Genomic DNA, 12219 nt, shown 5'->3' with positions numbered 1-12219 from the left:
TCAGTCTTCATGAGGCCGGGCAGACCACCAGCTTTCTCCAATGTACTTGTGCGACACATCCTGCAGCATGGGGCGCACAGGCGGAAACACACCCTCTACAATGTCGTATAGGCCCTGGTGTGTCAACTTTACAATTCCCTTTCTGCCCGTGGATATTTCGCTTAGCGGGTTCACAATAAATATGCGGCCAGGGTCTATCTCGCACATCTCGTATGCAAGCCTGTCGCTTTCCTTGTTTCCAAAGCCTGCATATATCCGGCCTTTCTGCACAAGCCCCTTCACTTCGGATATAACCGAAATTTTAAACTCCTCTGGGCCCTGCACAACTTCTTTGTATATGGCCGAAAGCAGCCTTCCAGGAAACAAGATAACAGGCCCTGCAGGCAGGTTCTGCTGATCTTGCTCGACTCTTTCCAAGTATGTTTTGGTTAGCCCGATGTGCCCGATTGGCCTTGACGACAGATACATAATTTTATACCCATTTTCAACAATTTTGTTGTAAAGCGCAGCTATCCCCAAGTGCGTCCAGTCTTTGCCAATTGCGCCGTATATATACCCAACTATGTCGCTTTTTGTCACTGTCCCGTCGATGTCCGAAACAACAACTTTGTCGCTGTCGTTCCACAGATATATGTTGCACGTCAGGAATATGGGCGTTCCCGAAAGCCTGTACACAGTTTTGTTTGGCCCTGGCGATAGATGCATTTCCTCTAGATACTTTTCTGGCAAATAAACCTCTTTTTTGCGCCTGTCTTGCGCCATTTCGGGGGCAACTCTTTTTTTAAGAAGCTGCTTGACCAGAAACTTTTCCGTGTACCCCTTGCCTACGTCCTCTTTTCCGTCTGGCTCGGGGCCAGGCTCGGCGGCTCGTCTTTCCACACAGAAGTACAGCTCGCTGAAGAGATAGAAGGGCATGAAAAAGGCAATCTCCTCGGCCTTTGCCTCGTACAGCCCAATAACCGCCATGTCGTCGCCCAGGAACGTTTTGGTGCGGTGCTCGTTGAAGACCTCCTGGATCCTGTCTGGGGCTATCTGTTTGTGGATGCACTCGCTGAACACATACTGCCGGTGCAAAATGCACTCATAGACCCGCTCGTAGTTAGATAGGAGAAACGCATAGTTCTTGTCGGACTCAATAAGCATCTTAAAGGACTTGAAGGGCGCGCTTACCAGAGGAGGCTTTGGGCTTTTTTGGCTGTGCTGGAAAGAGAAGAACACATTTCCTTCTCGGTCCAGCTTGGCCTCTACATTGATCACCCTGTCGTTGACTATTAGAATGACTTCACGGGAGGTCTTGAAAGACTGAACGTTTCCGAATCTTGCATGGAAACCGGTTGAGCTTAGCCCCTTTGATGTTCTTGTGACTACTATGTCGTTTGCCCCGCTTATTTGCCCTGGGTGCATGTCTTTATATAAGTCGGTCATTGAGTTGAAAACTCTTCCCATGAAGTTCATATGCTGTAAAAAACATGTTTGATTTTATTGTGTTTGTTTCTTAATTTCTGCAAGGGACCCTTCGCTCATTTCAAGCCACTTGTGGATTTCAGACGTGTAGTGCTCTAGAGACTTATCTATCTCCTTTTCCTGCGCCTTTAGCTCTGAGAGCTCTTTGCGGGAGCTTTTGCTTTCTCCGTCTATAAACTCGTGCAGAGCCGAGGCTGGCTCCGCAATAAACGAAGAAAGGATATTCGAAATCGCGTTTGGGCAGGTCACATCGTACAGCGTGCTGGGCGGCCGCAGAAGAAGGCTGTCCAGCTCGTTCAATTTGCTGGGGATAGAGTACTTTAAGAGAAGCTGCGTAAAAAGAGACTGGATGTCCTCTTTTACCGCCTCGTCGACCTGTGCCTCTGCAAACAGCTGGCAAAGCATTTTCTCAAAGGCGGACTTTAGCTTTACCATTCTTGGCCCATCCATAATAAAAATATTTGCAGCTCTCAATATACATACGCCTTGTTAGTGTAAAGGCAAAAAGCGTAGAGTGCAGCTAAGCAGCGTAAGAAGGCCCTGGCAGACAAAGAAGCGGCAGAGAGCCTGGCGCTGGCAATGTAGGGTTTTCAGCTATACATCTGCCATTTTAGGCTGCCATGCCGTCGGCGGAGTCTGCATGCAAAGCTCAGCATACTTTCTTTGGGGCTTCGGCCGTTTTCTCTTTCTATGCTTCTCACGCGCGCCCAGCATTGCAAAACAGCGGACAGACACGGCAATAGCAGCATTTGAGGCGGCGCACACGTGCAGGCCATGCAAAGGTGCAGCTCGCGCGAACCATTGCCAAGCAGCAGACGTGGAGAGGCAGTTTCCGCTGAGTGTGCAGAAAATTCACAGTAGAGGCGAGCCCCAGAGCATTCTGGGGCAGGGAGCTGCATAGTGCACGGATTCGAGGGATAGTAGCTTCTCTGAGTGTTCTGGAAAGAAAGCCCCGTCTGTGCGGAGATTCAGCCAAACTGCGGCCTGCTTTTATGTGAAATGTGGCTTCCAAAGCGAAAAGCGTCATCATATTTTGGAAATGATTTGAATCACAAATCTCGAAATGAACGAAGACGAATCACATCACACATCAACTATGAAAGTATAAATACACGCTTTCTTTTACAGATAGATGCAAATGCGCACCAAGAAGCACATGCAACATGTTTCGCTCCAGAATGCATCAAAGACGAACAGCATGCAGTAGGCAGTCTGCAGCAAGAGAGTAGCCCCACGCGGAGCTGCCAGGGTGTGATACTGCGCACGTTTCATTGCGGCTACTTTTGCGGAGAGGATGTGCGGTTTTGGCGCGTGTTTGCATCAATATACAAACACTTGTGTGGATGTATCTAGGAGTTAGCACAGAAAAAGTGCGCATGTGTGGTTGGCATGCGTTTCTGGATGTGCCCGGCATCCCTATTAATGCCATTATAAGCTCCGTTGGTGTTTTTGTCTTCCATGTGGGCCTGGAGAAAAACCAGGCCACGTTATTCACATGGCATTGGATCTTGAAATAAAAACACCTAGGCATTTAAGCTTTCGGAAATTGTTTCTGAGGCCGGGCGCTATTTTCAGCTGGCGCCAAAGACAGCACAAGCATATGCGCAGAAAAAGCAGGGCGGAAAAAGCGCAGGCAAAGCTTTACAAGCGTGGCATACGCCGCGGGCACATATGGCGACGCCCAAACACCGAAGAACGCGCTGGAAATTGCCTGAACAGGCGTGGAAAGTGACATATTAGATTTTATTGGTTTCTGGCTCTAGTGCCCGTGTGTGCTTCCACTCGCGAGTGGCTTTGGAATGCCTAAATATGCATAGGCTGTCCGCCTTGTAGCTAGGCGCAGCCTTGCTGTAAGTTGCTCGGTCGTTTTGTGTCTGGCCCGGCTTTTTGAGCTGCTCTCTTCGCCAGCATGTGCTTTTTGTTTGTGGCACGAAGGCCCTTCAAAGCACCTCTGTCTTGCTAATATAGACGCTGCGGTCTCTCGGCTGTTCCTGCATGCATCTGCGGAATGCGAATGTGTTTAATTGTAGTGCCCTGCGGGCTGTAGCATGTTGAGTGGTGTCTGTGAATGGCCCGGCATCCCTGTGTTGGTTGGATTTTTGGGTTTTGCCGAAGAAGGCGCAGCGGATTGTGCCTGGCCTAGGACAGTTCTGCTGATGGGTTTATGGGCGCTGTTTTCATCAGCTCGCCCGAGTTTCCGTGTGCGGCCTCTGCAGGCGCAGAGCTGTACGCAGACACTAGGCGCAGGAAATGGCTTGCTTGCTAGTTGCAGGGCTGTTCCATGCGGAACCCCTGCCAGTAGACCCATGTTACGCTTGGAGAGCTTTTGGCCCCCAAAAGTGCTAAGCAAGCTGTTGCTTCATATAAACGTGTACTGAGTGCATTGTCCATCTGTATATGTCGTGGGGGGTTGGCGCATGCCTGCGTGCCCTCTCCATGCAAACTCGCAGCCACCCTGCATTAGCAGTGCAATGGAGCCAAGCCTGCATAAAGTTGGCAGCAAACCTACTAGCCATTCCCCCGCATAAAAAAATTATACCATATTTATACTTTTAAGAAGCCCCTGCACAAGGCGTGTATTTTTTCTTCTGGAATTTTCAACTTCTGGCTGCGCAAATTTCTTCTGTTTTAGTAGGCCACTTACATTTATTTATGGCTGGCAGCACGAAGGTTTTCTTCTTTGGTTCCTCTGGTGGTTATATGCGCCCCAGGCCCACGTTTTTTCAAAGCTTTTAATCTCTTCAACGTAATCGTCTAGATTAGTTTCCTCTGTGATCGGAAACTTCTCTAAAGTTAGTGCGTTCAGTCCTTTTTCAAAGGCCAGGAAGGTCGCCCTTTTCGATGGCTCCGTACTAGGCACCTGTGCTAGTGCCTGGATTCGCACGTGCTGGTCTATGGCCTGTTTGTAGTCTGCAATGAAAAAGTAGTCGCTTTGGACAGGCGCTGGCAGCTCGGCCATCTTGTACATGTTGATGTAGTATGCTTCCAGGGCAAGCAGCGCGGCTTCGAAGCAGGTGTGGCACATAAGATGCGCATATACTTCAGGCTCCTGCAGAAGGACGAGAACTTGGAGCGTGTTTTCTCTGGACAGCATGTAGCAGCGCGCAGTTCTCTGAAAGTAGCGCACCCAGGCGTGCACGTAAACCCCGTCTTCTTTCTTCAAAAAGGCAAACTCCATCTTTGTTTGGACAATTTCGGGCCCTATATTTTTATATAAGAAGAGCGCTTGCAAGGGCTGGCTTTCAAAGCACACAGACGGAATAAAGTTCGGCAAGTCACTTGCATCATGGCTTTTTTCTATGGCGAGGCCCAGGCTGCTTTGAAACTCCGACAGGTGCAACAGCCGGTGAAAAGGCCTTTTCCCCAGCATTGAGTTTATCCGATTGTAGATCTGCGGGGCGTTGCTCCCCTTGCACAGCGCCATCTCGACGAGTACCGGAGGCTTTTTTACCTTGGACTTATTTGCAGCATCAGGCTCTTGTCTGCAGAATCGGCTAGACATTAACATTCTGGAGAAAACCACACAAAATATTTATACTTTCATGGCGCATCAGATCACGGATATATTCGGGTTTTTTTTTCTTTGGAGCTTGGCAGCTTCAATACGAAATGCAGACACTGATGGAAATTCGGGCTATATTGCAAAATGTGCCAAGAAACATGCAGGAGACCAAGTCTGCGGCGCTTTTTGCCAGATAAATCATAAAATCATTTTGATTAGCGCAGATCAATTGAATTTCTTCGCCTGTCTGCCTCCATTGCATTTTGCAGAGTTATTGCACAGCCGCCCAGTAGAGGCATGCACACGGGGTAAATTTGCAGTGCCCGCAGACAAGGCGTTTGGTGGCCGTGCGGGCAAGCAGGCGGCTGCCATGCGTGGTGTAAGGGGCACACGGAAAACATAAGCAAGGCTGCAAAGGCAAGATGCCCGAAAAGCACGGGCCTGCCGGCGCAGAGAGAAAACAAAAGCATAATTATGTGTATTTAAGTATAAGGCCGCGCGCACTTCTGCCTGCCAGCAGCGCAACTAGTGCTTTGCCACTTGGTCCAAGCAGCTTTGGAGGGCCATTTTCACAGGATATATATCCTCTGCAGACGCCAGATTGCAAATAACATACGCCTTTTTGTATGGAAGAATTTCCTTTACTCTTTCGGTTAGCTTGTTCGCGTAGTCTCTGGCAGACTCCTTCTGGCACGCGTATATGTGAATTTTTGACTTTTCTCGGTCGATGAAAACTTTGAAGTGTATGTTGCCCGAGTCTCTGCAAAGCATCTCTTCGTGGAACACTGGTGGAAACGCGCTCATTTGCCGGCCGCGTCTGTGCGTATATAACACAAACAGGGGCACGGGGCATATGCATCACGGGGAAAAAAGAGAAATGCTCCCTCCGAGAATCGAACTCAGGTCTGCACGGCCACAACGTGCCATAATAACCACTATACTAAAGGAGCCACATAAAAACGAGATTTTTCGATGTTCGCAAGTTCCATGCATAAATTCGGGTTTTTTTATTCTCATGCATGAAGGCGGACATACGAGAGTGCTTCCAAAGAAGGGAGACCGGTGTGTTTGGGGGGTTTTCTCGGGAAAGCTATATTCGGGAAATAGTAAAGTACATGCACGACCGATACGAAAAGAAGCAGTGTGCAGAGCCTGCTGCAAAGAAGCCGGAGGCCAAAAAGAGCCGGCTGTCCTCGTTTGAGAACTACACTGAAACGACGTCCATAAACAAGTGCACGATGTGCGTGGTGGTGCCCAGCACGGGGCTGATAGCTGAGATTGTGGGCCGACTTCTGGAAAACCGAAGCGTTTTGGGGAAGGAGGTGAAGGACACGGAGTATCGGATTCTGGGGGACGAGTGCGACGACTTTATGCTTCCGCTTATGCACACCGAAAACGGATTTGAAGAAGCAAGCAACATGCAGGCAGACATTCTGATGACAACCACAAAGGCCTTGGTGACTCTGGGAGACCACAAAATAGACCGGTCCAAGTACTTTATAGCAGAAGAGGAGGGGCTGGCGGACTTTTCGCGGAAGGCCAAAAACAAGCTGAGCATATACGCATTCCTGTCTGGCGTGGACACTGCTGTGTTTTTGGACGCAGACATTCTGCAGCTGCAGAACGCGGTTTCACTCCGGGAAAGCGTGAAAATACTGGAGGAGGCGCTTCCTGCGCCAAGGCAGAAGCTCAACCTGAGGTATCTGAGCAGCGGCGCGGAGAAAAAGGCGTTTGTTTTTCTGGCAAACGTCATCACGCCGTGCATACTGGAGCTGGCAGGCCAAATGCCGGAGCATCGTGTAGTAAAAAAAGCTGCAGGGAGCCCCGCAAAGAAGGCAGGGCGCGCCAGAGCAGAGACCGAAATCCAGATAAAGTGGAACAAAAGCGTGCCCGAAAAGAGGTACAAGGACCACCACATAAACACCCTTGCAAACGAGTTTGAGCGAACTCTGGTTATTGTGCGCGACTCTATAGAGATGAAGGCCATGCAGGAGGAGATGCAAAGCAGCTCGATGCTCACGGACAAAAGCATTTTCTTTATAGACGAGTTTACGCCTGGGAACAAAATCAAAGACGAGCTGAAGGGGGGCGTGAAAAGGGTCTGGGTGATCACCGAAAGGTTCATATTCTACAGGAGAAAGCGGCTAAGCAGAGTCATTACGCCGTACAACCCGGTGAAGGTGTTTTCGTGCCACATGGTGAACCCTCGCGTATTGGAGCTGGCGCTCAAAGCCGTGGACCCGAAAAAAACAGAGCATGCGCTGTATGCAAGCCCCGTAATACTAACAGCCTCGGACGAAAAGGAGAAGTACATTATAGAGGAGCTGCTGGGCAAGGAAGTCAGCACAGACGAGCTGTTTGCGTATTCGGACGAAGTAACAGTGTGCCCGATCGAATAGAGCGCTTTTGCAAGACAGCGCTTTTGGGCTTTTCGTTGCAAGGCTTCAAGCAAACTTAAAATCGCAAATATTTTTACTTTGTTATGGATGAGAATGCGGAGCTGAACAGAAGTGTTGTTCCTTTCGTTATAGGAACGTTTAGCATTGTGATTATGCTTGCAGCAAGCGCAGTCGGCGCCACTGTTGGGGCTGCGATGTCTGCGTCTTCTGCTGCAATTGTGGCGAACCGGGGCACAGACCTAATTACAAAGTCGTATCTTCCCGTCCTGTTCGCATCTGCTGGGTTTATGTACGCGATTATTGTCTCTTTTCTGTCGATTTCAAGGATGACGGAGGATGTGTCTTTGAAGACTGCCTCTACTGTGATGGCAGCGTGCTTTGTGTACGGGGGAGGGGCACTCTTCTCGGGCATGGCGATAGGAAAGGCAAACAAGTATGCAATTGTAAAAATGAGCGAAGACAGAAGAATCTTCCTTGCCTCGATTATTATAAACTCGACCATCGAGATACCAGCCGTGTTCTCTCTCATCTGCGCAGTCATGATTTTGGCGAGAGGCTGATACAATAAATAGACATTCTGTCTGTGCTGAGAGCGCAGGCAACGCCGTGAATTGCTGCATTGCTTTTGTTTATTGGGCCTGGCGCAGGCCTTTCTCGTCTGGGCATTGCTTCTATTTTGGACGTGTTTTGCATTGGTTTCACATCTATGCGAGTATAATATCGTGCAACAGGTGTGGAGGATGGACGAGTTTGCAGAAGACGAGTTTCTGGCAAGGTCTATTCGAAGAAGCAAAGACGCGTACAATAGAATAAAAATGAACCTGAGCCTGGATGGGCCGTGCGTAGGGGTGCAGTCAAAGTATAAAGAGCCGGTCCAAAGGATACAGCAGGTGGTGGAGGTTCTTGGCGGAATAGAAGAGGCCAAGGTCGCTCTGAGCGTGGAGAGCAAAACAGACTCGCCAGAAAGAAGGCTGGAGGAGTACAGAAACATAAAAGAAATTGTGCACAAGCTAAAGGCGCATCGGAAAACAGACCTGATATACGGAATACTGGGAAGGCTTGGCGCCCGAGCAAAGTCTGCTGAGGCATTTCTTGACGACTTTACAAAAAAGCAGCTGGCTCTTTCTCTGCAGGGAAAGAGCCACGACAACTGGGCGGAGTTTATGGTGAACAAAAAAGACAAGACGGGGCTGTTTTTGGACTTGGCTATGAAGTACATGGAGACCATCATAAAGCAGGACTTGGGCGAGAGCTCGGGCCAGATAAGCCAAGCCCTCGCAGAGATAGAGATACTTGCTCGGGTCGGGCTTGAGCCAGAGCAGGCTGCAGGCGCCGCGCAGAAGGTGGCGCGCTTTTCCAGCGATGTTTTGGTGCACGAAATGGGGAAGAAGTGCTACAGCTTTATAAAAAGCATATGCTCGCCAATAAAGAAGCTGCAAGAGTATGTGCAGTTTTTGGGCGTGCTTATAACGCCTGCCATGGAAGGCGTGCTGAGGAAGAACAAAATACACGAAAAAATCCAGAAAATAGCTGCGTCCACTTACAAAACGCTGTACAAGGAAGCCGAGGAGTACTTTGTGACGGGGAAAATCAACGAAAAAAGGCTTTTCGACAGGGACCTGTTCTATCTTCTGAAGGCTCTGCAGGGCGTGGTGCCAGTGTCCGAGTTTCTGGGCGTGAGCGTGCGAATGCGGAGAAAAGTAAAGGAGTTTGGCGAGGTGTCAAAGCAGAAGTCCAAGCAGGCAGGGTCCAAGTGGGAAGGCCTAATCTTCCTTCTGAACTCAACTGCTCTTTTGAACTCAACAAAAAAGCAGAAAGTTCCTACAGACAAAATTGCGCAGGAGGCTGTGCAGGAGATGAGCGGAAAGCTGCGCAAGGCCGTGGAAAACCCAGACCGCACCAACAAAGTGGGCGAGCTTCTTCGGGCTATTGAGAAAACTCTAATAAAGGCCAAGCACTATTCGGTCCCAGAAGAGCACCGGCCATACATTATATCCGAGTACAAGAAAACAGTCAGAGAAATAGGAAATGCGCACGGAGGACTGGACAATGTAAGCGACTCGCACCTGTCCGCCACAATCGAAGGCTTCTTCAACGGGCCTACAAAGAAGCTGTCGGTGTAACCGCGTGGAGGCTGGCGCCTTTATAAGCATCCAGCAAGGCGTAAGCGACGCTGCCTGGCCAGGCGCATGCATCGCGCATTGTTTCAGGCTGGCAGCGGCAGTTTGTTTTCTTTGGAAAGCCTTTGCTGGGGCAAACCAAAGCTGCGCAGGGCGCTGAGGTGGGCTAAGGGCTTTGCGCACCTGAAGCTTTCATTGTTGGTAGATGTTTTGTGTGGCCCAGAAAAGCTGGGAGCAGTCTTTTTCTCCTCTTTAATATTTTCACGATTTGCGAGGACAGGCTCACACAAAACAGTCTCTGTAGAGAGCGCAAGGGCGCGGCTTTTGCGTAAAACTGCACAACTTGCGAAATAAAAGACAGCTATCGTTATTTTCCTCCGCTGCGCTGCATAGGGCCCGCAGGCAAGCGCTTGTTTGTGTTTTCTTAGCCGCCCCATACGCAGCTGCCAAAGCTAATTTTCTTGCGGGGTAGAAGTGATGCATGAAATTTTCGCAAGCACAATCAGCTAAATTTGCATCAAAAATGGTGCACATAAGATGAAAAAAAAGGATATCACACTTTACATAGATGAAGAAATGCATATGCATACAGGGAAAGATATTTTTGGTAAGGATCCACAGACAGAAGGCTGCGGCCAGCTGCATAAAAATGCTGAGAAACTGCGAAAAGCTTGAGCATGGCCTTACATATGAAACATTTATTCGCTTTTTTGAAGAGGCTTTGCTAAGTAGCGCGAGCATACAAGTCCAGGGCTGCACGAAAAGCAAAGCACATGCGCAGGAAGAAAGCGCGTATTTGGGCAGCTTGCTGGAGGCAGCAGTAAAATCTGTGGCAAAAGAAGCAGATAGAACTCTGTGCCCTCTGCACCGCATGGCTTTCGCAAAAGGCAAAATGTGCTACATTCTGGATATGAGCACAAAAAACACAAAGAAGCTAAAAACAGCGCTAGCCAGCGCTATAAAAGGCCCAGGAGCCAGCAAATCTGCAGAAGCTTCTTCGCTGTCCGACAAGATTGTCGGCTATGTTTCAAAACACCTGAAAGAAGTAGACGCTGCGTTTAGAAAGAGCGAAGGGGCGCAGGATATCTACATGGCATTTGTCAACCGCTTCCAGAAAAACCGGGACAGATGGAATGCAGTGCTGGAGAGCCGCACAGCATGCTCCGTGCTGGAAGCTGTTTATAGAGCGTATGAGGAAGAGCTAAACACCTCGATCAGAGTTCCTTCAATAGACGGCCTGTTTGCGCTCAATGGAGGCTGCCAGTATACCATGGAGGCGGGGCTGGACTATTTGCACAAAAACGTGGTGGCGCTGGAGGGGAAAGAGGGCCCCTTTGAAAAAGTGCTGGAAAGCACAGACGCATGCGAGGCAAGAGAGCAGATAGAAAAAACAGTTCCTGCAAAGCTCATAGGAGCGCTGCTGGCTGTGCATCTGCACAAAGACGAGGTGCGGGCGGCCATCCAAAACTACGCCGAGATGCTGTCCCCCTTCTCTGATCTAAGCCAGGAGGAGGAGCAGGGGAACAGGCCGTATCCGCACGAGCCCAGCATACACGCGGCACGCACGAAAAAAGCGCGCCGGAAGACAGCCCTGCAGGCTGCCATTTGCGAGGCCAGCAGAACAAAGAGCATAGGCCCCGTGCTGGAGGCATGCCAAGCTCTGGAGGACAACAAAGCTCTGCTGCTCAATGAAAAAGTCCAGGAGAAAAACCAGCTGCTAGAAGCTCTGAAAAAGAAAAAATCCTGGCTCTTAAACATAGCCGAACTAGAGTACGCGGAACACAAAACGTTTTTGGCCCAAATAGGGATGCTTCCGGAAAGTTCCTGCATGCGCCTAGAAAATACAGCAGAGGCCATAATAAGCGCCTATTTGAAAATGACAAATCCGCCTGTGCATATGCCCGACTACATAAAAAGAATAATGACGCTGGACGCATCGGTGAAAAAAGCCAAAGAAAAAATAGCCTCTTTGCAAAGTGAGATTTCGTGGGCGCTTAAGGCTACGCCTCCCTGCAGGATCGAGGCAAAAAAAGTGATGCAATGGACAATATCCAAAGACGCAAGCGCAGTAATCGCAGGCAAGAATGCGCGCGGAGTGCTTATTCAGTTGCAGCCGGCCAAGCCGCGCCTCGAAGACTTCGGGCCTTTTTCAGAGCCTGCAGAAGAGGGCGCAGAGAAAGAGCTTGCGGATTTTGCTGCAGTCGGCGCCCCAAATGCGGAGGAGCGTGCGGCCCCTCTGGATGCAGGCGAAAGCGAGCCCAGTCTAGAAAAAGACGTGGAGGCGCCCCCCAAAGGCTCTCCCTTGGCAGGCGCAAAGGGCATTTGTGAAGATCCGGTCACAGATAAGAGGCTTGTTCCATACGCTGTTTCTTCGCTAGCAGAGCCAATGTATGCTGCCAGAGAGGCACACCTTTTTTCTTTCGCGGCAAGCCAGCAAGAGTGCTTGCTTGAATCTTCACCGCATAGCGCACTCCAGCTCGAGGAAACATCTCGCATAAACCCTAAACATCTGGCTATGTTTCTTACTCTATGGATGGTTTTCGGGGTTTTACAGGGACTTGTTACTCACTTGACCCCCTAAGCAACAATGGCTTGAGCGCGTGTACAGCTGTCAGTTGCGGAATGCCCAACGCAGCGGACTGAGAGTGCGCCCTCATTAGCCAAGCGCAGTGCACACTAGCGAGATGCAGCTGCAGACTTATGTAAGAAAAGCAGCTTCGAACCGGCGCCAGCA

At 49.8% G+C, this 12219-nt stretch overlaps 8 protein-coding genes across 8 annotated transcripts; 4 read left to right on the top strand and 4 right to left on the bottom strand.

The window, feature by feature from the left end:
* On the bottom strand, nt 1-1455 carry NEMAJ01_0920 (phosphatidate phosphatase LPIN; the record flags this gene model as incomplete). Its single annotated transcript, XM_047914758.1, has 1 exon — nt 1-1455. One exon carries the CDS (start codon nt 1453-1455, stop codon nt 1-3), a length of 1455 nt encoding a protein of 484 aa, XP_047770715.1.
* A 24-nt stretch (nt 1456-1479) lies between these two features.
* NEMAJ01_0919 (uncharacterized protein) lies at nt 1480-1914 on the bottom strand (the record flags this gene model as incomplete). The annotated part of the gene is made up of 1 exon (XM_047914757.1): nt 1480-1914. The coding sequence occupies one exon, from the start codon at nt 1912-1914 to the stop codon at nt 1480-1482; it is 435 nt and encodes a 144-aa protein (XP_047770714.1).
* Nucleotides 1915-4114: 2200 nt separating this feature from the next.
* NEMAJ01_0918 (uncharacterized protein) lies at nt 4115-4972 on the bottom strand (the record flags this gene model as incomplete). Its single annotated transcript, XM_047914756.1, has 1 exon — nt 4115-4972. One exon carries the CDS (start codon nt 4970-4972, stop codon nt 4115-4117), a length of 858 nt encoding a protein of 285 aa, XP_047770713.1.
* A 519-nt stretch (nt 4973-5491) lies between these two features.
* On the bottom strand, nt 5492-5770 carry NEMAJ01_0859 (uncharacterized protein; the record flags this gene model as incomplete). The annotated part of the gene is made up of 1 exon (XM_047914697.1): nt 5492-5770. One exon carries the CDS (start codon nt 5768-5770, stop codon nt 5492-5494), a length of 279 nt encoding a protein of 92 aa, XP_047770654.1.
* A 215-nt stretch (nt 5771-5985) lies between these two features.
* Nucleotides 5986-7365, top strand: NEMAJ01_0917 (uncharacterized protein; the record flags this gene model as incomplete). The annotated part of the gene is made up of 1 exon (XM_047914755.1): nt 5986-7365. One exon carries the CDS (start codon nt 5986-5988, stop codon nt 7363-7365), a length of 1380 nt encoding a protein of 459 aa, XP_047770712.1.
* Nucleotides 7366-7448: 83 nt separating this feature from the next.
* NEMAJ01_0916 (V-type H+-transporting ATPase 16kDa proteolipid subunit) lies at nt 7449-7925 on the top strand (the record flags this gene model as incomplete). The annotated part of the gene is made up of 1 exon (XM_047914754.1): nt 7449-7925. The coding sequence occupies one exon, from the start codon at nt 7449-7451 to the stop codon at nt 7923-7925; it is 477 nt and encodes a 158-aa protein (XP_047770711.1).
* Nucleotides 7926-8105: 180 nt separating this feature from the next.
* On the top strand, nt 8106-9488 carry NEMAJ01_0915 (uncharacterized protein; the record flags this gene model as incomplete). The annotated part of the gene is made up of 1 exon (XM_047914753.1): nt 8106-9488. The coding sequence occupies one exon, from the start codon at nt 8106-8108 to the stop codon at nt 9486-9488; it is 1383 nt and encodes a 460-aa protein (XP_047770710.1).
* A 565-nt stretch (nt 9489-10053) lies between these two features.
* On the top strand, nt 10054-12066 carry NEMAJ01_0914 (uncharacterized protein; the record flags this gene model as incomplete). The annotated part of the gene is made up of 1 exon (XM_047914752.1): nt 10054-12066. The coding sequence occupies one exon, from the start codon at nt 10054-10056 to the stop codon at nt 12064-12066; it is 2013 nt and encodes a 670-aa protein (XP_047770709.1).
* Nucleotides 12067-12219: the final 153 nt, after the last annotated feature.

The sequence above is a fragment of the Nematocida major genome, assembly GCF_021653875.1.
Source record: "Nematocida major strain JUm2507 chromosome Unknown 2393, whole genome shotgun sequence".
Classification (NCBI taxonomy): domain Eukaryota; kingdom Fungi; phylum Microsporidia; genus Nematocida; species Nematocida major.
Note: the sequence above shows the minus strand (reverse complement) of the source record. Positions and strands in the feature narration are given on the sequence as shown.